Here is a 26,176-nt window from a genome sequence, read left to right on the forward strand (position 1 = left end):
ATGCTCACCATGAAGATCCCGGCCTAGATCCCAGAAGACTTTCCTACAGTTGGAATTTGGACAGCTGAACACGGTGACACGGTGGGAATGTATTCTGATTCATTCTGACCATGAGTATCAATTTGAAAAAAATTAAGAACGGCAAAATTCTTCAAAATCCTTGCCATAGTGTCAAAAACATGGAACCAACTTAAAACTATATTATACCCACTGATCCTAAACAAATAATTTAGTTCCTCTGTCAGTAGGTGGTTAAATTCTCTGTTGACAATGGTCAAGCACTTCTACTAAAATAGATTTATCTTCAAATACCAGAGGGTACAATGGGATGAAGTCACAGTATTTTACTGGGTAGATAAGAAGTAAAGAGCATCAAGGGAGAGACTCAAAACTGTCAGAGACAGCTGCCCAGTATATTTTAAGCCAGGATGTTAAATCAATTTAATTAGATGTGAGAGGGAATAAGCATTAATACTTTATTTATTATAATAGAGTGGCTTTTTAATGCCATATTACTGCATAACTCCACCAAATACATGTAGTCTATTGTATGTTAATGCTGCTGGGGATTCGTTTACAACCCAAACCAGGAAAATGAAAACCCACTTAGCTTTCCTCTGAATCTGATATTGACGAGATAAATTAAAATAATGCAACAAACCAGAGGGATGCTTCTAGTTTAGCACATTTAACTTCACGTCGCCCCCCTAAACAAGACACACTTTAATTTGTTTTAAGCCCTAAATTTTTATCTCATAAAAGTCTTCTTTAGGAAGGAGATTAAAAGTTTGTGATGCTGCAGTCATAGTGCATTAAAATACATCAAATAGTTAATTTCCAATGACCTATTTAGAGCTTTATTTTGTTCCATTTTCCTGACTTTTCTCCTGATTGTGTCTCATACACCTTTCAGATCGACACTGCTCACATCTGAACAATATCAGCCTCCTTAGAGCCAAAAGTGCCATCTTTCTCCCAGAAACACCCTTCTGGGTATCTAGGGCCCGCAGGGATGTCTGCAGTGTATAATAAAGGGAGAACGTCAAGGAAACTGCGAGGGGCATTCACTATGTGAAGCAGGCAACAAACACAAAGCTAAAGTTAGCAGCCACAGCTGATGCTGCTGTGAATAAAAAGTCAAAACAAAAGCTGCTGGATTAAGCAGCAATATAATACTATAAGCTGAAAGGCCTTTGTATTTTGGACTGGAGTTTTAAAAAGTAACGCTGGTTAGAGTATAGGATGGTAATATCAGAGTTATGTGAGAGATTTAGGGGGTCACCCGCTAGAGAAAAGGGCTACCACGAAACATATGAAGCACAGCCAGGACAGAAACACAAAAGGGAGCCTGTGTTTACCTGCATACCAGGCTCTAATGCTCACTGGCAGAGCTGCACCCATAAATGCGTTGCGCTGCTGGGGTGGACTTATCCCCCAACTCTCCCGGCTATATTTATCTCCACCGTCACCATAAAAGGTTGCGGCTGCTGCTGGGACACTCTGGCAGGGGCCAATATTATTTTTGTTGTGGAGCCTGCAGCCACTGTAAGCACCTACCTGTAGGTTTTCTGGGATATCAAGCTTTACGCCTGGAGTCGGAACACCTTTTCCTGGGGAAAGTCTGGAATTTGGGGCCAGGGTAGGTGCAGGCATCCTGCCGGAAGTGTTGCATTTGTCTGTGTCGGCATGACGGGAAAATCCTGAATATCTGCTATGCTTTGTTAGTAAACTCGTACTATATATTTCTTACATTGAATTATGCAACATTTTGTGTTATTCTAGTCAGCACAGCTGATTAACACCATATTCAGGTCACGTTAATTAGACAAAAGCATGTTTGGCATGTTAAAGTATCCTGCTGTTAAATACTAACTAATAGAGACAAAAAGGAAACAAAAAGCACCAGGCGCTGCCAGCAGGATGTCTGGATCCATACCCTTCTACCAGAGGCACCATCGCCACTACGACCGTAGTTACCGTAGCAGGGAGACGGACGCCAAACTGGAGCAGTACCAGTCCAGCAGCAGGTACGCTGCTAACCACAGCAGCAGCTTTGGCAGCGGGGGCAGAGGGTAAGGAGGAAGACAAAGACCCTCATCAGCCCAGCTTAACACCACCGCCCACCATCATCTGATCATCTGATCAAGTTCACCTCCATCACACCTCCTCCCGGATCACCCGCCCCGCTAACCGCCGAATTCAGATCCACTAGCTGGTTTCTGGACCCTGCATGAAAATCTTGCATGCGTTTTCAAGCACGCTGGCAAATCCCAATGACATCTAGACCCGAGGAGCCATTTCTGTCATGCAAAATGAAAGAGGCTGTAAGGAAATTAAATCTTACATAATCGGCGATAGTACATGGAAGAGACTGAAATAGCATCTTGACCCGTGCTTACATGAGAGTAGCAAGTGACACTTTGTCATCCCCAGACTTGACATTTGATTCCGGTGTTGCTGTTGTGAATTAACATCTTTCAGCTTTAAAGCATTTACAGATATTACGCAGCTTCATCCTGGGAATTTTTTCTAAAATTAAAGCATTTAGAAGATGTACACTGGTTCGAAAGGCTTTCTGATGTGATATATGACATGGAAGTGACCCAGATAGTGGAAAAATGAGGGCAGTCGACCTGTCAACCCAACAACCCCCCCCCCCCCACCTTATCGGGCACATGTTATCTCATACTCTAAACTCCCAACAACCCAGCCCAGAGTAGATCCCATTGCAGCAGGTAGGCAAACTAAAATCCAGTTTTATCGTTACATGCCTTAAAATTAAAGGGACAGTTCACACAGTTGGGATTAATTTAAAAATATTTCACCTCATCATGATCGTGGATTGCTAAAGAATCATCACTAAACCATCCACTCCACTCCTCCCCCGTCATCCCCACATTTGACACGGTTTGTTGTGCTCTCTGACGGTGTTCTATATGTCCCAGACTGTCTTCTCATTCTGGGCTGGAGGTGGGCAGACTCAGCCCGGCGTCAAAGAGAGTCAAGCCAACTTACTTGGCTGTGGACAAAGAGAACCAAATCATCGGCTATGTAGTGCCTCTCTTCAGGGGCAGGTAACCAACGTTTTGCAGTGTGAATCCCCAAATGCTGAATCCATCTTAAGGTGTGCCTTGCTCCCCACGGCACGCCTCCTCCAGCCATGAGTTTGGAGCGGGATATTTGGACACGGAGGAATCGAGCGCGAGCCGCTGTGCTGCGTACGCGTCTCGCAGCGGCGTGTTCAACAGCGGCCTGGAGACGGAGAGGTCAGAGCTGATCTCCAGGAAGGAGGCCGTGCGCCGGTCCGCTGAACACATCTCTCTGAACAAAAGGGTCAGTGGGGCTGAGATCCACATGGAAACATTTCCCGGCCACCGGACAGACATCACACGAGCATAAACATATCATCCGGTTATATCCTCCACACGAATATCCCGGATTAAGTTTAATGCTGCTTGTGAGCACCAAGTGTCTGTGGCTAGATGATAGCCGACATATATATGAAGTAGTAACCATAACGATTCATTGAGGATTATTAAAGCTACAGTGATCCTTGTACTGTATTAATTTCTCTCCACTCCGCCACATAACCATGGCGGGTGAGAGATTCCTCAGGAGATTGTGTTTCTTGAGAGACGATGGGGCAGATTCCCACTGGTGTGGTCATCTTGCCCTGGCTTAACCGATGCACAAAATAGACAGGCCTGAACGCCGGCCAAGCTATTCAAATGAACAGCACACGCTCCGGCCCGTGAGAATTGCATATTTGCACGTGCGCTCTGCTTTGTGCTGCTACAGCATCATGTATCTTCAGCCGATAAAGAAGCGCACCTTTGAGCGCACCTTCTTGGGCTTTTGTGATTTTGGCGTCTCTCTTTTTAGATCCATGAACACGAGGAACACTTTAAGCGCATGAACACTGACAGCCTGATGCACTCCCCAGAGTTTGTGATAAAACCCCGCTCCCACACCGTGTGGGAGAAACAGTGCGTGCGCCTGCACTGCACCGTCAGCGGCTGGCCTGACCCACGGGTCGTCTGGTAGGTCACCTACATCACCCTTCTCATTTCTCTCCTTTCGGTCTGTTCGTTTTGTCATTTCATATTTTTCTGCCTCCCTCCGAAAGGTACAAAAACAATGTGACAATCGACCCTCTTGCCAATCCTGGCAAGTATAAAATTGACAGCAGCTACAACATCCACTCGCTGGAGATCAACAAGTAAGTGTAGCAAATTGGCCAAAATAACAATAAAACCCGGTGAACTGTTTAAAAGATTCGCCAGGTTTATTTCATAGATTGCATGATTTGTATTCAAAACAAAAGGGGTCCAGCGGGATGCTCAGGAGTGTGTATTATCTACACGTTATACACTGTAAAAAATGGCAGATTAGCTTATTGTTAGCAATAGCTCCTTCAAGGAAAAAAAACTGCAGCTTTAAGTAACTTAGGTGTACAATGACCCTGAAATTAAAGTAATAGGAGATTCTCTTATCATCTCTATAGGGAAAATGGGTTATCTCTTGTTTTTGTACTAAGCTTATGGCTAACTAATCGTCTCTTAAGGGATTTTTTAAATAGTTACAGTTGCTATCCAGAGCAAATCACTGTTAAATAACGAAGTCACACACAACATTTTCAACCAGAAACTTTAAAGGGACCAAAACCAGCTGGTTTTCAATGATATCACCAGCGGTGTCTATTTATTGCCAGAGTATTCCTGGCCAAGAGGTTTGAAACGCTTCAGAGGAGTCACGTGGCATCATTAACATAGCCGATGGGGGCCCATGCTGAGGTGGGGGTAGGGCCCGGTACACCGGACCCCTTAGGAATGATAAAATGTGTATGATGGACATTAACCATGTGATCTCCTCCTCTTTCAGGTGTGATTTTGAGGATACGGCGCAGTATCGCGTCTCTGCTATGAACTCAAAGGGAGAGCTGTCTGCATTTGCCTCTGTCGTTGTTAAAAGTAAATCACACTTAGTCTTCAAACAACAGACACGAGTCCTGTAATCATCATCACTACACACACACTGTATCTGTTATTGTCTGTTCTAGGGTTCAAAGGTGAAGTCGATGAGTTCCTGCCAGCACCCAGACGTTAGTATTACTTGTTTGAACATTTTAGCTGGTTTCTGGGATTAAAAGGGCATTAAATAACTGGGAGAAAAAGCTAAAATTCACTGCCTGGATATTCATATGAGGTCTTAATTTGTCACACTTGTTTGGTGCATGTTAGCAAACAAGAATATCCAACACTTGCTGAGAAATTATTTTAAGTTATACTGAAGTTCTATTTTGATATACTGATCAGTTTATGAACCAGTTTTGCTGTTCTCTTTGTGTTTTGGCATCCACCATAACTTCAGAAAACATCTGTGCCCCTACACACGATGTTTAGTGTTCTTCTTTGTGGCCCTTTGTTTTACTGAACTCTGCTGCCCCCTGGCGGAAGAGGGCTCAACGAAAAGGGACTCTTGAATTTGAGCACTTTTAAACACTTGTAGAAATTACATGGAGAAATAAAACAGAAATTTGTGGCTGCTTTTGCACTAACATTTTTTTTGTTTCCTTGATGTTGTGGCAATGATGCAGGAGCCCGTCGTCAAGGTAACAGGGCTACAGGAGTCCGTTTTGATAATGTGGTGAACTTGATGTTTCCACTGACCTCATGAACCTTGTGTGTGCATGACAACACCTCTCTGTACACTACTCTCCTTAAAGAACTTCATCTCTCTGTGTCTGAATTTGTCTGTTTTAATAAAACTGCTCTTGTGGTTTCTTTTTCCTACCCTACTGCTTGATTTGAGTTTGGGTTGTCAGAACCGTTTTGTTCCATTATGCCCCCCCATAACGACTCATTATCCCCCTGTAGATGGGCCCGTGTCTGAGTATGGCATCACTTTCCAGACTCACATCGTCGATAAGTTTGGTGTATCGTTTGGAAGAGAAGGTGAGACCATGAGTCTGGGCTGCACGGTCGTCATTTACCCGGTGCTGCAAGGCTACCAGCCCGGGATCCAGTGGTACCGCGACGGTAAGCAGCCTCCAGCTATTGTACTGGTCTGAGTGGTATAACTCTAATGCTGACAAGGGCCGCCTCCATCTTTTTTTTTCATAACCCCTCTTAGATGTTCTGTTGTCTCCCTCCAAATGGCAACACATGCACTGGAGTGGAGACAGAGCCACGCTGACGCTCAGCCACCTCAACAAAGAGGACGAAGGCCTCTACACCCTGCGGGTCACCACCAAGTCTGGATACGAGACCTACTCAGCTTACGTCTTTGTCAGAGGTGTGATTATGCTTACGCTTTAGATTTCAAATCAAACTGTGTCCTGTGAAAGTACCGCAACTGAGCCCTTGAACGTGAGTGAGTGGACTAGGATATCTGTGGTGTCCATTTGTCAGGGAGTTTCCGGGAAGTGCAGTGAAACTGATCTTTGGTGCCTTCAGGGACAATCTGACCTTTGAGGCCTCTGCTTCCAAACCCCTTCCAATAGAACCAGCCAGAGAGTTGATGCTGTTGTTACTGTAGGTGTAGTCTCCACAGAGAAATGCTGGCTGATCCAGGCACAGTGGGGGTGTTTTCAGACTAGCTGAGCTTTGGAATGAGTTTGTCTCTGAGGGCAGATGGCGCGAACAGCCTGTCCCTTCTCCTGCACTGGCTTTACCGTTACTTTAATTTGACCCTATCCATTTGTACTTCTCAAGTCAAAGCAGATTCTGGTTTTTCCAGATGCCGATGCTGAGGTTGAGGGAGCTCCGGGCTCCCCGCTAGACGTGCGCTGTCTGGATGCCAACAAGGATTACATTATCGTCACCTGGAAGCAGCCAGCCGTCGATGGTGGAAACTCGATTTTGGGATATTTTGTGGACCGGTCAGTCGGTCCAGCAAAAACTCTCAGAGTTGTCTAGAGGATGATGGAACCAAATCAGAAGCTGAACTGTTTTCTTCCCTCACACATGCAGATGTGAGGTTGGAACCAACCACTGGATCCAGTGCAATGACACGCCGGTGAAGTTTGCTCGTTTCCCCGTTACCGGCCTGGTGGAGGGTCGTTCCTACCTCTTCCGTGTGCGCGCGGTAAACAACAGCGGCATGAGCCACCCGTCCAGAGTGTCCGAGCCAGTGGCTGCCATGGACCCGGCTGACCGTGCACGGATGAGAGGCATGTTGCTGCTTCTCCCTCAGTTTGTCCCTGAAAACTCTTAAAATGTTACCTGTATTAAAATAACGAGGATAGCAGAAAAGGGGACACTACATTAACGAGTAAAGAGAAAGAAACTTTTCAGGTTTATGGTTTGTTGTTCTGATTTCAATTTTGTCCACTTTTAAACTGTAGTGTACTATTTAGTCCAGTAGGGGGCAGCATCCGGCCTCTGAGAGTAAGATATTAGGAGGCACCTTTCGAAAATTATTAGTCCCCTATAAGTACATTGAAATCTTACTTTTGTTAAATGTTGAAATTAAATATAATGATATCGAATCATCTTCAGGTACCTCTGCTCCCTGGACTGGACAAATCATTGTCACAGAGGAGGAGCCTGCAGGTAAACCTAATTTTAACAGCCTAATTTTTATTTTATTTTTGAAGAGCCTCCACATCTCTCAAAATATTTTTTTTCTGACCAACAGAGGGTATTGTTCCTGGTCGACCTCTTGAGCTACAGGTGACGGAGGCAACCAAGAACTACGTGGTCCTGAGCTGGAAGCCGCCTGCGGGGAAAGGCCTTGAGGGCGTCATGTACTATGTTGAGAAGGTGATGCTGCTTTATTCTCTAATATCTTCTAAAGTAAAGCCTTTATACTGACAGAGAGACGCGCATCTGTGTTTCTCAGTGTGTCTCAGGCACAGACAGCTGGCAGAGGGTGAACACAGAGATCCCCGTTAAGTCTCCACGATTTGCACTCTTCGATCTCGCCGAGGGGAAGTCCTACAGCTTCCGCGTCCGCTGCTGCAACTCCGCCGGTGTCGGCGAGCCGTCAGACCCCACCGAAGCCACCACTGTTGGCGACAAGCTTGGTCAGGACACAAAGCGGCGCACTCTCGCATCATAACAGCAGCAGCCTTTATGGTGATAAATAAACCTTATATCCGGCCCACAGATATCCCATCAGCCCCAGGGAGAGTGGTCCCCACCAGAAACACGGATACGTCCGTGGTTGTGTCCTGGGAGGCCTCCCGTGATGCCAGAGAGTTGGTCGGCTACTACATTGAGGGCAGCATCGTGGGCAGCCAGGTGTGGGAGCCATGCAACAACAAACCCGTAAATGGCACCAGGTAAAAATCATGGCGCACACGCACGTTCACGCGTAGCCTGAGCTCCTTGTCTCGGTCAGTTATGAAGGTTACTTCAAATGGGAAATCTGGCGGATGCTTCTGCAGGTTCATCTGCCACGGACTGACGACAGGAGAGAAATACGTGTTCAGGGTGAGGGCATTGAACGCAGCAGGGCTCAGCCAGTTCTCCCCGGAGTCTGAGCCGGTGGAGGTGAAGGCTGCTATTGGTGAGTAAACCTCCACCTTAAAGCAGGAGGCTCAAATAAGCACCAGTGTGACACCGATTACTCTGTTTAAACTAGATCTGTAACGATTTGAGAAAAATATCTTTCAATTTATGTCGTTTCTGCTCCTTTATTTGATATTTGACGAGATGCCGCGCTGTTGTCACTCCTTACATAGTATCTGTACTCCCGCTCTTCCACCACCATGGTTCCTCTGTCACCCTGTCCCGTTGTTGTGCACTGTTATGTGCCCTCCTCTCCCACCTCCCTCCAGCCACGCCAACCACCACAACCACCACCCCTCTTCCCCACCCTGCGCCGCCTGAGGCAGGGTCAGGGTCAGGACTTGTAGACTTCCTCTAATTTGGGTCAGTGAGATCCAATTCAGCGGTCGTTACAAACCAGCCCAGTGTCCCACCACATGCACCTTTTTCTCCTCGTGTCCCCCGGACACAAGAGGTGTCTGCAACCCCGCTCACGTGGTGTTAAAGGTAGCAGAAATCACAAACCTCTCCCACCCCACCGGCACCCTTTAAAGTTTGCCTGTCATAACCTGCCTCCTAACTCCTGTTTAACACATTTATAATCCATTCAGCATACTCATCACTGTGGTTTCATGCACTTTCAAGGAGCTATTTATAGAAATCTAGTGTTACTGCCTCCATGATGGCTAGAATGACTTGGATAAGAATTTTGATAAGTATCTATTTTTAGTATTTAGTGTGAGCATTTTTGTAGTTTTTAATATACATTTCTCGTGCTAGTTTACAAATTTATCTACAACAATCAGCCTCTGTATTTGGTCCCCCGGGAGCCACCGTAGTTTCACTGAGGACCAAATCTTTAATTAATCTGTGCAAACCAAGAAAGTATCATTTAAAAAATAATAATAATAAATGAATGCATTATATCCACAGAACAGACTTTTGCATTTGAAATGTTTAATCAGATCAAATTAAACGTATCGTAGCTACTGTGATGTTTTCTGCATGTTCCCTGAATCCTCTCTGCATTAACTGGGATGATCCTCCTTCAGCATGTTCCAGCATCTCAGTGTTTTGTTTCATTAAAGACTCGTGCAAATCCTTCGCATTTATACTCAATGACTTATCCGTTTTCCCTCTCTGCATGTTTCCATAGTAACAATTGAAATCAACTCATCTCTTTACGTGGATGTCACTTGTTGGCCATCTTGTCTTCATATTTTCTCAAGTCAATGAGGACACTGCAGTTTTTTTACAAATTAAAAACATGCTTATAATGACATTTTCTACTTTCCTTTTGTTTTAATCTGAATGTTTAAGGAATCTTGTGAATGGCCTGTGTTTTTTCTTTTTTCTGCTAATCCTGTAGGGGGCGGCATCCCTCACGGTGTGTTTCCAGAGATGGGGCCGAGGGGTAAAATTGGCCCACTAACTGAGCACAGGCCACGCTGGACGGGCACGCATGACACTGTCCAGTACTCCCCTGACACTAAGCAAACATGCAGTAAAGCTCAGACTGACACTGAAGCCAGGGAGGGGGCTGGGGCCGGGGCCGGGGCCGGGGCCGCTACCTCAGGCGTCTCGAGGCCCCGCCCCACGGAGGGTAAAAACAAAGGGTGCGAGGGAGGCCGCTCCTGCTGCACCCCCGACCTGGCTAAAGACTCTGAATCTGTGTCAGACTCAGTTTGTGACTCACTTACTGACATAGCTGCACATTTAGACCCGGGCGCTGCTGGGGTTCAGGATCAGGCCCTAGGGACGATCTCTGAGCCCGACACCAAACAGGCACGTAAGTCCTCTGTAGGTGCTTCAGCTAATCAGGAGACCGCCAGGCCTGGGAAACGGTCAGCAGGTGAGCACTGGGCAGAGATGGAAAACCTTGGAAAACCTCTAAAGTCTACCCTTCTCCCTTCACATATGTGATGCAGCATTTACGATATTTTAAATGTGTAATTCGTTGTCGAAGTCGTTGGTAATCATCAATCAAAGGTAAGTCGCAGTAGAAGATCACCAGTCTGTCACTCAGCATCGTCACACCCTCCACCAGTGCTGCTCACCACCAATGTCCTGCTTCTGCCACCTCAGGACCTGGAAACATTTTAACACACGATCAGAAAGTGGGTCACCCTAGAGCTGGTGACCTTTAACCTTTAGGCTGAGCACTATCTCCCCTAAAGAGAGCAGGTGTTGACATTTGTCTGTGCCAGGCAAATTTACTATCTCTATGTCTCAGACTTTACTGCAGATTCTTTTAAATCCAAGTCTCAAAACTCAAGGTCAAAAAGATAATGTAAATTCTTAATCCTTAATGGACCTATGGCACACATGGTACACTCTTGTTTTCCTCATTTGTAGTCTAGAGTGTTGATATAATAATATACAGGTAAAATAAACTTTAATGTATAAAAAAATAACAGCCTTGAAAAGCCAGTGATTTGAGGACAGGCAATCTCTATTCCTGCCACAAGATGTCACCAGGACTCATACACTAATCCGTAGACTGGCTAGCTTAGCATAAAGCTTGAAAACAGGAGAACAGCTAACTGGTTACCAGTGAAGACAAGCTTTAGTGAATCACTTTTTTGCACAGCAAGGCTAACTGGATGCTAAGCTAAGATTTGTCTGTCTCTACATAATACTGAACAATCCAGGATCACAGGAATTAGCCTTTGGCTCATGTTGGTGCTTCTTTTTCCCATGACCTCATCCAGTTCCCCCACTGCCCAGCATGGTTTTCATTTGAGTCTCTGTCGTCCCAGCATCCCCTACTCCACCCTACGGCATCACCGTGCTGGAGAGCGTGCGCGACTCTATGGTGCTGGCCTGGAAACAGCCGACCTCGATCGGCGGCGCCGATGTCACCGGCTACTTTGTGGATTACCGTGAGGTGGTTGACGGCCTGCCAGGAAAGTGGCACGAGGCAAACGTACGAGCTATCAGCGAGAGGGCCTACAGGGTGAGCAGATGTCAGATCAATAGTTCCCGATCACCATAGGACCATTGTAGACAGGAACCTTTTGATGATTGGCTCCTAGGTTACTGACCTGAAAGAGAACAGGAAGTACCAGTTCCAGGTGAGGGCAGCCAACATTGCCGGGGTTGGTGTCCCGTCTCTGCCCAGTGACACCTTCCTGTGTGAGGAGTGGACCATCGCCGTGCCAGGTCGATCACACGCTCCTCAATCAGACTTATTGATCTGCAGTGTTTGATCCATGTTGGTTTTCTAACCCCTGTTGTGAATGACAGGTCCTCCCCATGACCTGCAAATAAGAGAGGTGCGGAGCGACTCCCTGGTGTTACTGTGGAAACCCCCAGTGTACCAGGGCCGCGACCCCATCAACGGGTTCTACGTGGACATGAAAGAGGCGGACGCACCAGAGGAGGCGTGGAGGGGAGTCAACAACAAGGCCACGGAGAAGATGTTCCTCAAGGTCAGCCGCCGTGGGACTTAAAAAGAATCGCTCCCCTGATGGATCCGCTTTGATCCTCTCCCGTTCCTTCCGCAGATTAAGAATCTGAAGGAGGCAGAGACGTTCGTGTTCCGCGTGCGCGCCCAAAACAAAGCCGGTGTCGGCAAAAGCTCCGAGGCCACAGAGCCGGTATCAGCAGTGACCAAGCCAGGTAAAGATGGAGCGTAAGACGACGGAGAGATGCCCTAGCCAGGCCTTTTCAACCCTTTTCTCTGTCCTCAGGCACTAAGGACTTCGTTGTGGACGTCGACGACGATGGCGTTGTCTCGCTGAACTTTGAATGCTGCGATTTGACCCCCGACTCCAAGTTTGTGTGGTCCAAGAACTACGAGGACATAACAGACTCGTCCCGCCTGGTTGTAGAGACCAAAGGGAACAAGTGAGACGAAGCGAATCACTCCGACTGAGGCCGCATCCCTCAGGGTTATTCATGCGTCGCCCCTGAACTGTCCCGCAGGTCCAAAGCAGTTTTCAGTGGTCTCGGGGAGGAGGACGTTGGCATTTATTCCTGTTTTGTCACCCACACTGACGGAGCTTCTTCCAGCTTCACCCTGTCTGAGGAAGGTCGGCAACACCCACAAAGGACGTGAGAACATCTGCTTGTCCTCCACCTGTATTTATCACCTCATCTGTCTTTCTCAGAGTTGAAGAGGCTGCAGAAGCTCAGTCACGACCACAAATTTCCCAGTGAGTGTTTTATTTTATTTTTTTGCAGTTGTTGCTGCTCTGATTTGGACTGTCTCTTTCAGCCGTCTCTCTTCTCTCCAAACCAGTTATTCCGCTGAAGTCAGATTTGGCAGTGGAGCTGCTGGAGAAGGGCAAAGTTCGCTTCTGGCTGCAGGCTGACAAGATTTCAGCTAACGGCAAAGTGGATTACGTGTTCAATGAAAGCTCTCTCTCTCAGGGGGAGGTGAGGGAATGGAAAATAAGAGGACCCTCAGTGATCGGCGTTCGTGTTATATCTGAGCGTTGCGATATTTTCATTTGCAGAAATACAAGATGAACTTTGACAAGAACACCGGTGTTATTGAGATGATTATGGAGTCCCTGACTCCAGCAGATGAGGGCACCTTTACCTTCCAGTTGCAAGATGGGAAAGCCACCAACCAGTCCAGTTTAGTTCTGATAGGAGATGGTACGTTTGGTTAAAATGAAAGAATCTAAAGACAGAGCCCTGAACTGTATTGATGTAGAAAGAGGAAGGAAAATTTACTATGTATATCCATATCAAAGCATCGATGGACGTAGTAATATCAATATTTTATGGAAAAATTAAATTCCTGCGTCTTTATGGCAGTTTTAATTGTGTAGTTACATCTGTTAAACACTAGAGGCCAGTAAAGTATTTTGTGTCAACAGCAAAGGCTGACAGTTTTGATGTATCTCCTATAATTCTATTGACGCAAAGTAAGGAATAAGTTTTAGTTTTTGTTCAGTTTACATCACTATAACAGACATCCTGATTTCGATTTTTAAATATGTTTTCATTCATATTATGAAGTACTTTTAATAACAAGCAGTTTGAACTGACGGGGTCCATGTCCTTGCAGTTTTCAAGGAGCTGCAGAAGGAATCAGAGTTCCAGAGGAAAGAATGGTTCAGGAAGCAGGGTGAAGCACAGGCGTCCTTCCGTACACATGCATTACTGCTAATTGCTCTTGTTCATCTGCTGTAAATGTTGTGTTTTTGTTTAGGTCCACATTTTATCGAATATCTGGGATATGAGGTGACACCAGAGTGTTGCGTTGTGCTAAAATGCAAGGTGAGACTGAACTTTTAAGACGCTTAAGGTAAATATTTGATGGATGGATTCCATGGCATTTTGGATCTATAGGTAGGGAATATTAAGAAGGAAACCTCGGCACTGTGGTACAAAGATGGTCAAGAAATCAAAGCGGACGAACACCTCAGCTTCACCGAGGGGGTGCTGAAACTGGAAATTGCTCAGGTGAGATGAGTCAAGGCGGATGTCTGACTTTACCTGTATATTTGTGTACTGTTTGACTGTGACTGCCTTCATTTGCATATATGAGTGTAAACACACCACCTACACTGCAGAAATGTGCGGATCCTTCACGTTTTCTGAGTACCTGTTGCTTCAGTGTTGGTCCCCCAGATGCGAAACAGCCAAATTACCACAGAAATTGCTAAAAAAAATCTTTGGTCTGTATTAAAAATTTTACATCACAAGTCAATTCATTATCTTGCACTCTTACATTTTCCTCCTGTTCTGCCCTCTGTTCTATCTGTCTCACACCATCACCTCTCCAAGCTCACTCCCATCCCGCTGTGTTGTGTCCAAACATCTGTCCGTGTGGCATTCACTGACCCGGCCTTCCCGCAGCCACTTTATAAACATGATGTCACGTGTGTCCCCATTTCAGCGCGCCTCCCCGGCAGACACAGCAGACTATGCCGACCACGTAATCTGGAGAAGACTAAAAGTTCTGGAACATTTCTGGTTTTTGTTCTGCCTGAGAATGCTTTGATTTTACTCGACCTTTTATCTCCGTCCGTCCGTCCGTCCGTGTGCTTTTTTGCTTTTGCGTCATATACGTGTTTTCAGTATAGAACCAGAGAGAGCTTGCCCTTTCGGATGAATGCGAGATTATAATCCTTTGACTTTCCGTGGCTGAATCGGTGGTTTTCGGCTCTCTCGGACAGATTTCCAAGAAGGACGCTGGTGTTTATGAGGTCGTTCTGAAGGACGACAGAGGAAAGGACACGTCCACGTTGAATTTGAAAGATCAAGGTAGCTCTGTGAAACGCCGACACAGTTATGTCCCAGCTGGAGCAGGTGGATCACTCTTTATGTTCTCCTCTAGGCTTCAAAGACTTGATGAACGAGGTCTTCAGTTTTATCGGTAAGGAGCCCTTCTGTCAGCTGCTCACACGCTGCCCTGATTCATCTTGGAACACACATTTGACTCTAAATTGCAGCTAACTCCTCCACGCCGCTGAAGATCACCAGCACAGACCAGGGCATCAGGCTCTACACGTTTGTCAGTTACTACAACGACCTGCTGCAGGTCACGTGGCAGTACAAGTGAGTCCGCGTCCACCTGTGTGAGCGTTTGCTTGGGAATGTCGGATCTGACTCGGCCGTCTCGCTGGCAGGAACTCGGCCATCGCCTTCTCCGACCGCATCAAGAGCGGCGTGGTGGGGGAGCAGATATTCCTGCAGATCACAGAGCCCACGGAGAAGGACATGGGAGAGTACGCCATCGACTTCTACGACGGGAAGGGTGGGGTGAGGAGGACCGTCGAGCTGACCGGACAAGGTGAGGCCGAGTGGATCCAGCGCTCCCGCTGACCAACGAAATTGGAAATTTAGAAATAACTCTTTGGTTTTGCAGCTTTTGAAGACGCTTATGCAGAATTCCAGAGACTCAAGTGAGTTGGAGCATCGGTATTAGCTTCATGTCCCGTCAATAACAGCGTGGAGACTTGATTTTCTTTTTCTGTCTTGTTTCGCCTCAACAGAGCTGCTGCCATCGCAGAAAGAGGCAAGTCTGTTAAAATCCGCCCATTTACGACAGAGCTAGACTCCAGGCTAATGACTTTAGAATGAATGAATGACGGCTAATGACTGAATTTATTTGTGTTTCTTTACAGGTCGCGCGCGTGTGGCAGGGGGTCTGCCAGACGTGGTCACCATACAGGAGGGGAAGGTAAACAGGTTCGCCTCCGTTTTCTGCCGCCACCACACCCTTTTTACTCAGCGGGTCCTCTTTTGTCACGCCAGGCTCTCAGTCTCACGTGCAACATCTCGGGTGACCCTGTGCCGGAGGTCACCTGGCTGAAGAACGACAAGGAGATCACGACGGACGGGCACATCATCCTCAAGTTCGAGTCGGGCAAGTTCGCCAACTTCTTCGTCACCGGCGTGAACACGTCGGACAGCGGCAAGTACAGCATCCTGGTGAAGAACAAGTACGGCACAGAGAGCGGGGACTTCACCGTAAGTGTCTTCATCCCGGATGAGGCGGGCAGCAAGAAAAAATAAACGCGGTCCAAACTTTGTCGTAAATATGTACAAACCCCCCCAAAAAATGTTGGAGCCGAAAGGGTGAAGAAGAAAAAGGTTTGAGGACGCGTGAGATATGTGTAGAACATAAATCATAGAAGTGCTGAAAATGAAATGTTCAGTAACGGTAATAAATAAGTTCACCGGCAATAATAATAGCAGTTATCCTGAAAGCCAATACAGAAGGTAGATGTGCCTGTAAATCAATAAATTACAGGTTTTATCTTATTTGCTGCACATTCTGCATAGTCAATTCTAACATTTAGCCCTTGAGGAACAATGTATTGCTCCATTAATGCGTCCTTAGATGAACAACATTGAATGATTTGAAACATCCTCGTGCGCTACTGCTTCAAAAGAACGGCTTGTGCAGTTTAAATTACTTTTGTTTAAACAAATGAAAAGTTAAAAAGAAAGATTTGATAGCTTCACTGCAGGTCACGAGCATGTTAGCAGAACTAAATGGGACTAAAGCCATGGTATATTTTCAAGGATAATGCAGAATGATGCAGAATGTGCTGCAAACAGGCTAAATGTTCTAGTGATTATTCTGCTGCTTCTGAATCCACTGTCTCCCTGTCTGTAGTAATTATGTATGTTTGCCGTCCTTCATCGCTGTAATCTCCTAGTCCTTCATCTTCCCTGTGATGATGACGATGACAGTCTCGCTGTTATGAAGACTGTCGACTCAGCGCATCACCTCCTGTTGCCCTGTGTTTATGGTGAAACTAATAAACAAAAACATGAGCATGTGCTTCCTCACGTCCTCTTCCTCTCTAAGTGTTCCCACTTTTGACGCACACCTTCCACTGGGTTTTCCTTTCACTCTTTCCTTGTTCACTCCCAGTCGTGTTCCCGTAGACCCACATTGCCTGAAGATCAACCTCCAGCATGAAGACATCCCCCTGAACTCACAATGCTCTGGAAAATAGATCAGCTAGATGAAAACAAAGGCCACAAAACACCTCTCGACGAAAGAAAACATAGCATGTTTCCTTGTCTGCCGCTAAAACCCAGTGATGCACAAGACTTCATTTATTTTTTGTAAATCATTGTACCTATATCTCACGTTTAACATCACTTTGCAAGTGGATCCTAGTTTTTAGTTCTATGCTAAGCTAGAATGCTCCAAATGCTACGTGTATCAGATTTGGCAATAAAATAACAAATATATTTTTAGCTTACTTCATATTTAGGATTCTAATCATTGTACTTTCAGTCACTTATGAAGACGTTTCCAATAAAATAAATAATTCGGGTCCGTCTTTGTAGATATTAGCATTTTCCGTGTTTTTAAATTAGCCCCATATAATATTATTTTTCTTTGACATGCCACAATTTTGCAGCATAAAATCTAAAATTCGACACGCAATCGTGATTATAAATTCAGCTACGACAAACTTTTCGACTCAGTAGTTCAACCCTCACTGAACTTCTTTGGTGAGTAGTCGATTATTTTGGATGCTGTCATTCAGCAGGGCTTTTATAACACGGTGCCATTCTGTCTAACTGGAGTTTTGTCTTCACATAGCTGGAGGTCTCAGAGGGAACACCGGACATGGGGGTGACTTCATATTGGACCGATGCAGAAGGAAATGTGGTGTTTGGTCCAAACACCCCGAAAGAAAAGATGAAAACTCCAGGCTCTAGTTCCAAATCACAGAAGCAGAAAGGTGAGAGGATTGAAACAAAGCTGTTTGTTAGAGAGTAAGCTGAAACATGTGCTGATGATTGCTCTGCAGATTCTGCAACAAGGGCTCTTCCACAAGACGTGCAGAAAAATGAGGAGAAGATTGCTGCTGCTGCTGCTGCGGAGCCAAAAACCCCAGATTCTGCTCAAAAAGATGATTTAAAACAGAAGGATGTTGACCAGCTGTTAACTTTTGACCCATCAAAGCCTCCCAAGCAGCCTGCAGAAGCATCAGAGGAAGCTGAAACACTTAAGGAAACAGAAAGTATTGCTGCAGGAGGCAAATAGAGAAATTTAATAGGACACGTGTTATTCAACAAGTTTGATGTTGACTCTTTAATATTTTGTATTTCTTTCGTTTAACTGCTAATTATTATAATCTACCACAATTCTTTAACGGAATAAGCTGCTTTGTTAGTTTATGCGATTAATAACACGATGTTTGTCAGCGTTCGCGTATAGATTTACATGTCGCGTGCATCTTTTTATCCTTTATATGTGTTTCTAAAGAACACTCGACACCGGTTTGAGTGAAAACACGAATTATTCCCGTGTAAATTATAAAGTTTAGCCTCTGATTTTTAAGACTATACATCCCGTCATGCATTCTCTGTAACAATCACGTGTCCTCGGCTCTGCTTGATCACGTGACGCGTTCGGCCCCGGCTCCGGAGAGAGCCGATTATTACCGAACTACCTGCGGGTCGAGAAGCCGATCGTCGGTGTGACTGTGGCCGAACCTCTGGGCCAGCAGGTAGGATGGGCTCTTTCTCCGCTTCTTACCAAACATAAGAGATGGACACAAAGAATGTGGAAGGATTCCCGTTCGTGTTTTACACCGTCAGCGCGGAATCGCCCCCCTGCGGCTCATTGAAGTTAGCGGTTTGTTTAACTCACGTTAGGTAAGCTGAGCTATTGGGCATCCCATTAAAATATAGTCATTTACGACCTCAGCATGCAGCTGGTTATCACTGAGTCATGTAGGGTTGATTTTCATTTTTTGTTGATTTAAACATTTTACTGCCTCTATAAAAGCCGTTCCTCTACCTGGATGTGCAGATTGCTTTGTTTTGACTAACCTGTGACATTAAAATAAGAATTATGCCTCAATGTGCTGCTAGTTGTGTCAGAACTCATTCTTCCTATTAAAAAGACCCGGCTTTTCTGAAGTGTGTGGTCTCACTTCCTGGACTGATACTTCATATTTGTATGCTTAAAATAACCACTGACAACATTTAAAGCCCTAAATTATTGTATGTGTTCTCTGCTGAAGCTTTTCTTTGAAGATGAACTGTCATTTGCGATCATCAGATGTGGAGATTATGATTTCAGTCTGATTTCAGTTCATTTTACCAGAAGCATCATGTGTTGTTGTTGCTTGGGAGTATTTTATGTAAAGTTTAAACTTGCTCCAAAAGTTAAAAACAAGATGGCATCTGCTAATATACTGTTGTCAATGGAGCAACAGCCTGGTATTCTTTAAGGCAATGTTAACTATGGTTTAGCCTTAGCAGAATGGCCAATATGTGACATAATATTGGTCAAAGCAGAGTCCCTTTAGGGTGCAGTCAGCAGGACAGTGAAAGCTAGATTTGTTCTAATCCTGTTAGGGGGATTAGCACCTTGTCAGGTCTCCAGTAACTGTTGGATAACAAGCGGCTGTGCAGGATTTGAGTCACAAACCACATTTTATAACGTATTGCTCAAAGGAGAAGTATGATGATAGGGCTGTCGATTAGAATTGTACTAGTTTTAAAGAGGTAAAAACTTTAGTTAACCACTCTTCCCCCCTCTAAAAGCTTATCTCGATAGATTCCCCCCCCCCCCCCCCAAATACTGTACATCTCAGGTCTAAATCTGAACCCTGGTAGTTCAGGAATTAACATTTTAAATGTGAAGTTTGGGGATGAAGCTGTTCCCTCTGTGGTGTTGCTGCGTGTTTTGAGGCTCTGAGTGATGCTGCATCAGCTGAGCTCACTGGAGAGATCTGCCTCTCATCTGGGCACTTCTGCTTTGTGTGCGTGTGAATTCAACAATGTCCCGCAGTGCAAAACTGCAGTGGAAATGTCGTGTTACCTCAACGTTTAGTATGTGTATCTGTTGCCCTTTTCACCGACACAGCCAGTGCAAAAGGTAGCGCCCCTGGCAGTGGATTGGTCTCAAAATGCCGCGTTCATTCGACTTAAAATGATCTCCAGACCTTTTTCTCTGGAAAAAAAGCTGGTGCCCTCTACTAAGTCAGATTACATAAGTGTGTTTTGGGTTCACATTGGGCTAATTTTCCCTGTCAGAAGGGTGAGAGAGGGTTAGCGGTATGTGGCGCAGAGCGGCGGCGGCTGCAGCAGGTCGGCTGAAGGAGGATCAGTCCAGCTGTGGTGACATGGATCTGTCAGACAGGTTTCCTATAGAGCAGGACCAGAGGCTGCAGCTCAGGTCCCTGTGGACTCTGGTGAGTTCTATATGAGGATTCACATCCAGGAAAGTTTCTCTTTATTTAAATTGAACCCTGAACTGATCTTGCTTTCGCCAGTTCACAAATCCAACTCTAATCCTGCCAAGGTTTTAAACTCACCCTTCAACTCAGACTAATATAACTTATTGTTATATTATTTCTATATGATTAGATTTTATTCTCACTTAATTGTTGCTTACAAAGCGTTCCCACCTCCTACTGTCTTGCCAGATTAAGTACTTGGAATTTGAATCAGTCTGAAAGGTTTCGGGGTCACGAGCAGTGGGAATAGTTTATTCCCTGACTTTTTCCTGGAGAATTCATCACTTTTAATGTCTAAAGTGGAACATTTTGTAATGTAAGGCTAATTTTCTCTAATTTAAAAGTTGAAATGAATGCAAATAGAAGTCAAAGTTATTCAAAAATCAAGCAGGACCACCTCCACCAGCCGACTGCTATTTTGAGGAAAATGGGACAGAGCCCCTGTGTCCAGGGACTGACGTGCTTCAGATGGTGCACCGGCACCCAGACTGGGTATTGTAAACCACGGTTGTTCATTTATTTGTGCGTTAAAGTGGGCGTGTTTACGGGCAGGTGGACACCATGAACTACGTGGGGCAGCTGGCGGGCCAGGTGCTGGTGACGGTGAAGGAGCTGTACAAGGGTCTCAATCAGGCCACGCTGTCAGGCTGCATCGATGTGATCGTGGTCCGACAGCCCGACGGAACGTTCCAGTGCTCCCCCTTCCACGTGCGCTTTGGAAAACTGGGAGTGCTGCGGTCCAGGGAGAAAATAGTGAGCGCCCGATTAGATTTTCACATCATTCGTATCATATCACCTAATGAAAATGCAGGTTTTCGATATTTTTCTATAATATCATCGTTATTTACCTTCTTATTCTTTCTTTATTAAGTTAGGCCAGTTCCAGTCCTACTCCAGTTTACTAAGCCTTTGCTAACAGCAGTAATCCTTCACACAAAGCTTTGGATTGTTGTTTTTTCCCCCCTTTCTGCCTAATTCTTCTGTGGCACATTGTTTAGACCCTTTCACGGTGTTTCGTGAGGTTTACCACGTTGATCGAGGTAAAGATCAAAGCGCGGTTTCGACTTTGCAGATTGACATTGAAATCAATGGAGAGCCAGTGGATTTACACATGAAGCTCGGAGACAACGGAGAGGCCTTTTTTGTCCAGGAGACGGAGCAGCAAGATGTGAGTCCTGCGGTTAAAATCGACTGTAATTTCTATAGTATGCAGCAACCTTTCTGCAGCCCACCACCAGAGGGAGCCCTCACTTTCCTCATACTCCCATCACCTTTTGTTTAGTGTGTTCAGCATGTAGCTCTGTTGCGGGAGAATTCACTTTATTTTGTTTTCCACAGGAGGTTGTCCCAACTCACCTGATGACCTCGCCCATTACGACAGAAGAGGCTGGCCTCAGGGGCAGAGAGGGCAGATGTGGGGAGTCGGGGATGGGGAACCGCCCACCTCTGGATCCAGAACACCCACCTACGGGAAATGTGCAGGTCTGCCCCAGCACAGCCGGCAAAAAGAGGAAGAGACGTAGGAAAAGGCACAAAGTGGAGCTGCGCAAAGAGGAGCAAACGTCACCTGCGGGCAGGGAGGTGGAGCTGTGCGAGATGAGCTCAGATGAAGAGAAGACTCGCAGCCAAGGGTTGGTTTGAGGCTGGGTTTACAATCGCGGCTGTAAACTTTGACTTAATTACAGTGTTCCTTCTCTTCAGTGCATCCTCATCAACTACGACCAATGAGAACACGGACCTCAGGCAACATTCCCCTGTCACAGCCCTGGAATGGGACAGCTACCCCTTCTCTGATGGAGACTGGTCTCCGTGCACTGTGTATGACCATTTCATTGTTACCATGACCAGTTTTCTGACAAAAATAGTCCTTAGTGCTGATTGAAGCAGATTGGACCTGGGAGGAAAGTAGATTCTTTTTATTTGTTGACAGCCTTGACATGTCTGAGAACATGTCACCCAACAGCGACTCTGAGCTGATGAAACCTGAAGACACCATTCTCAGAGCAGAGTCCCACATGCGCTGGAGCTGGGGGGAGTTCCCCGAGTCCACCAGGGTGAGACTTAAACCTTTAGTGTCAACAAATCTGGTAATTTGTGTTTTTATGGTTTTTTTTCCTGGTATCCAGGTGAACAAAAAGGACAAATCGGAGCCGAAGATTCTCAGCATCACTCCCTCTGAGAAGACACATTTCAGGGTTATCTTAAGCACAGACGCCCTGGCGGAACAGTGTGGTAAAATAGATCCTGCATGCAGCATTATAAAGCCAGAACCTCGAACCATCAGACTAGAGCCACACAGCCTCAAACTGCAGCCGCTCGAAGCGTCACCGTGCGATACAAACTTCACCAACAACGAGCCGGAGCTCTCAGACTTTCCCTGTCCTGCAAACACTCAAGTCGGCACGAAATGTGCGCGAAAGACCAGGTGGACTTCGTCGCCGCCCAGCCGCAGGGACAGCGGCTCTGCTGCCGGCGGAGGCGGCGCTAAGGCTGATTCAAGGGCCGCAGACTCCCCCAGCACCAAGAGAGGTAACACTTTTATAGCATAGAGAAAAGTTCATGTACAGACACAAGAATGTAAGTGGTTGATTTGAGGAAGGATGTGGTTATTGCCCCTGATTTGATGCACTGAAGAAGAGGAGGAAGTGAGATAAAATACAACACTCGTAACTTAGTTCTCTGTGAAGGTGTGAGGAAGAGGAGCCAACATCAGGGACCTGAAGATATTTACCTGGATGACCTGAATGTCCTTGAACCAGAAGTTATTGCCCGGTATTTCCCCAAAAGGTACGAAGGAGGCAGTTATTAAGAGTAAACTTCCTCACTAACATGGGTGTTTCCCGATGTGTGAAAATGATGAGCCGGACTGTTTTCAGTGAGTCTGAGAATGTTCCTAAACACTGGGTGGAGATGGGAGGGCGCTCCGGCTCCCAGTCGCCCCAGTCCGTGGGCAGTGCGGCGGCGGACAGCGGCACCGAGTGCCTGTCTGACTCCACCGCCGATCTTCCAGATGTCACTCTGTCCTTGTGCGGGGGCGTCGGTGAGAACTCCGAGATCTCCAAAGGTACACGGAAAAAAAGGTGGCATCATTTCTACGTTGGTAAATACATTTTCACCCCCTTTTATCCACCGTAGATAAATTCCTGGAGCACATCATCACCTACAATGAATTTGCAGAGAATCCTGCAATAATTGACAACCCAAACTTGGTGGTTAAAATTGCAAACAGGCGAGTCTTGTTCCCACGCACATGCAGCTTTGTGAGGTCCACGTGTTGCTCAGATGGGCTTTGCTCTTCCAGGTATTATAACTGGACACTGGCAGCGCCTTTGATCCTTTGTATGCAGGCTTTTCAGAAGAATTTGCCAAAGGTGAATCTTCAATTTTGCCTGTTTTAATGGAAGTTTTGTTTAGTATATGTTTACACATAAGTCTTAAATGTGATTGGCAGGCTACTGAGGAGGCCTGGGTGAAAGAGAGAATGCCTAAAAAGTCTGGACGCTGGTGGTTCTGGAGAAAAAGCAGCGTAAAGCAGGTACACACTGAATTATCACCAGCTGCTAGATTTATGTATTTTTCATTCCAGTCAATTGAAGAAAATAATCCTCAAATTCATCTGTAACCGTGGCATCGCTCTTTTGTTGATGTCATGGCTGCTTCTTGTGATTCTTCTCTTCTTTTTCAGTCTTCAGCAGAGATCAAGTTAGAGAGGCAGGAGTCTCTGAGCAGGGACAGTCCAGCCCTGCACCAGGCCCCACAAACACAGTGAGTCAGCAGCAACGCTCACCCATGACACACAACACAAGCAGCGCAAGCTGAACATGTTAGACAGCAAAAAAACGTGTAAACAACTTGTGATTCTTGTTTAAGTATACAGCGATGTTCTGGATATTGTTAATTTAATAAAACAGGACATGTCTGCTGCCCCCTGGTGGCTAAGAGCGCTACTGCTGACACATTTGTACAGATTTAGAAGAGTTTGCGAGCTTTTCTCTCATAGATTATTTTATTTCACTTTCTAATTAAATGAAATGATGCCATTCACTTTGGCCACCAGCTTGTGTTTACTCGTATTTTTCCTTTATTCTCCCCTGCAGCCAGAAAGCGGCAGAGTGGTCCAGCGATGATGACACCAAGGAGCTGAACACTGTGGCGCCTGTCCCGACACAGGCTAATCATGTGCAGACGGAAGGCTCGGCGCCTTGTCACTCCTACAGGAAGTCCCTGCGCCTGTCATCTGACCAGATAGTGCGATGATTGGTTACTTACACTGCCTGTTTTTCCTGATATGCGTTAAGTGACAGAAGCTTTTAAACAGATTACAAAGCACAGATGACACGACGACTCTGATTCTATGTCCCACAGTGTTAACGATACATTTTGCATGTGCCCTGTAGGCCAGCCTGAAGCTCCGAGATGGACCCAACGATGTCACCTTTAGCATAACCACTCAGTACCAGGGGACGTGTCGCTGCGAGGGCACCATCTACCTGTGGAACTGGGACGACAAGGTCATCGTTTCTGACATCGATGGGACCATCACAAAGTAAGAGGACTTTAAACTGTCTGCATCCTGCTTGAAACACTCTGGACGGTAACAGGATATCTGGGTTTTTGTTTCCCCTCCCAAAGATCAGACGTGTTTGGTCAAATTCTGCCTCAGCTCGGTAAAGACTGGACTCATCAAGGAATCGCTAAGCTTTACCACTCGGTGCACGAGTAAGGCCTCTCGCGCATCCTGGACCGCTGTGATTCCAACCTTAATTTTAGCAAGTGAGTTAACTTTATTAGATCATAAAACCCAATCATCCTCATCTGTCTGCCGTAGGAACGGTTATAAGTTCCTGTACTGTTCGGCCCGAGCGATCGGCATGGCTGACATGACCCGAGGGTACCTGCACTGGGTGAACGACAGAGGGACGCTGCTGCCTCAAGGACCCCTCATGCTGTCCCCCAGCAGCCTCTTTTCTGCCTTCCACAGGTCTGTGTGATCCGAAACATACGGACCTGCAGCTTTGCGACTCTGATTTGCACGGAACACAGCTTTCACACGCCGCGTATTGCGAATCGAAACTGTTTATTTCATGTTTAAAAATCGCAGCTTCATCCCTTTTTTTAGAGAGATCATCGAAAAGAAGCCTGAGAAATTCAAGGTGGAGTGTCTGGCGGACATCAGGAACCTTTTTTCTCCGAACACATGTCCCTTCTACGCGGCGTTTGGAAACAGAGACAGCGTAAATACACGATTTTGCCCTGATTTTAGTGAAATTTCAGGATTCAGGAAGTACAAACGCGCTGATGCCTCTCTGGGCTTTCAGGACGTGTTTGCTTACAAGCAAGTTGGCGTTCCGGCGTGTCGGATCTTCACGGTAAATCCCAGAGGGGAGTTAATCCTGGAGCAGGCCCGAGGAAATAAAACGTCGTGAGTATCGAAGCGTTGCCAACATCCAGGAGTTATTTTTAGCCTCTGGAAAACAATGTTGGGTTTTATCTCACAGCTACGGCCGGCTGAGTGAGCTGGTGGAGCACGTTTTTCCTTTACGGAGTTCACAGCACAGCGCCACCTTCTGCTGCCCAGAGTTCAGCTCCTTCTGTTTCTGGAGGCAGCCCATCGCTCAGGTGTGCCTACAGGAGCTGCGTTAGGCCATAATTTGCACGCACCCCGCAAACATGCCACTTAAATCAGTTATTTCCAGGTCAGATAAGGTTCACTGGGGCGGCTTTTAAGAGTGAAGCAGAAACCAGAGATGAGAATGTGTTCTTGTATTCTTTCCATGAAAGTGATGAGATTTTCCAGTTTTTGTGATTACGGAGTTTAATCGTAACATATAATCGAATCGACTGATCAGGTTTAAATTATGTAAAATGATAAACCACTATTTAAAATTCATTTTATTTGTGTTAAGATTTAAGATTGGTTGATTTTGGAAAAAACAAAATATTAATGACTAAATAACTTTGCAAGTTATTCACAGTGTCGGCAGCACATAGTGTGTGTGTGTG

General features: G+C 45.9%; 2 protein-coding genes across 15 annotated transcripts; both read left to right on the forward strand.

The window, feature by feature from the left end:
* Positions 1–1,479: 1,479 nt before the first annotated feature.
* Positions 1,480–18,836, forward strand: myom1b (myomesin 1b). 10 transcript variants are annotated; one of them, XM_057012544.1, is made up of 42 exons: positions 1,480–1,639; positions 1,880–2,072; positions 2,946–3,074; positions 3,159–3,333; positions 3,883–4,040; positions 4,127–4,219; positions 4,882–4,970; positions 5,060–5,101; positions 5,597–5,611; positions 5,877–6,038; positions 6,133–6,294; positions 6,739–6,880; positions 6,972–7,171; positions 7,500–7,553; positions 7,639–7,763; positions 7,843–8,026; positions 8,110–8,284; positions 8,390–8,511; positions 9,862–9,879; positions 11,252–11,448; positions 11,528–11,654; positions 11,739–11,923; positions 11,999–12,113; positions 12,185–12,341; positions 12,420–12,526; positions 12,605–12,649; positions 12,736–12,872; positions 12,953–13,097; positions 13,513–13,572; positions 13,657–13,724; positions 13,797–13,910; positions 14,347–14,406; positions 14,627–14,714; positions 14,788–14,826; positions 14,903–15,008; positions 15,080–15,243; positions 15,319–15,355; positions 15,446–15,468; positions 15,578–15,633; positions 15,708–15,923; positions 17,521–17,662; positions 17,732–18,836. In XM_057012544.1, exons 2-42 carry the CDS (start codon positions 1,921–1,923, stop codon positions 17,965–17,967), a joined length of 4,821 nt encoding a protein of 1,606 aa, XP_056868524.1. In that variant the 5' UTR covers positions 1,480–1,639; positions 1,880–1,920; the 3' UTR covers positions 17,968–18,836. The 10 variants fall into 10 exon arrangements, with proteins under 10 accessions (XP_056868524.1, XP_056868528.1, XP_056868529.1 ...); XM_057012548.1 differs by having other exon boundaries at positions 1,880–2,027; XM_057012549.1 differs by lacking the exon at positions 14,347–14,406.
* LOC130513657 (phosphatidate phosphatase LPIN2-like) lies at positions 18,350–26,156 on the forward strand. 5 transcript variants are annotated; one of them, XM_057012562.1, is made up of 20 exons: positions 18,350–18,433; positions 20,726–20,926; positions 21,246–21,341; positions 21,512–21,804; positions 21,875–21,991; positions 22,104–22,227; positions 22,300–22,702; positions 22,861–22,960; positions 23,050–23,237; positions 23,309–23,402; positions 23,475–23,544; positions 23,625–23,708; positions 23,859–23,938; positions 24,271–24,421; positions 24,571–24,719; positions 24,806–24,892; positions 25,002–25,154; positions 25,293–25,407; positions 25,492–25,595; positions 25,672–26,156. In XM_057012562.1, exons 2-20 carry the CDS (start codon positions 20,735–20,737, stop codon positions 25,814–25,816), a joined length of 2,745 nt encoding a protein of 914 aa, XP_056868542.1. In that variant the 5' UTR covers positions 18,350–18,433; positions 20,726–20,734; the 3' UTR covers positions 25,817–26,156. The 5 variants fall into 5 exon arrangements, with proteins under 5 accessions (XP_056868542.1, XP_056868543.1, XP_056868541.1 ...); XM_057012563.1 differs by having other exon boundaries at positions 18,379–18,433; positions 20,707–20,926; XM_057012561.1 differs by lacking the exon at positions 18,350–18,433 and adding an exon at positions 18,443–18,581.
* The last annotated feature ends 20 nt before the right edge of the window (positions 26,157–26,176 follow it).

This window comes from Takifugu flavidus, chromosome 17, assembly GCF_003711565.1.
Source record: "Takifugu flavidus isolate HTHZ2018 chromosome 17, ASM371156v2, whole genome shotgun sequence".
In the NCBI taxonomy this organism is placed as follows: Eukaryota; Metazoa; Chordata; class Actinopteri; order Tetraodontiformes; family Tetraodontidae; genus Takifugu; species Takifugu flavidus.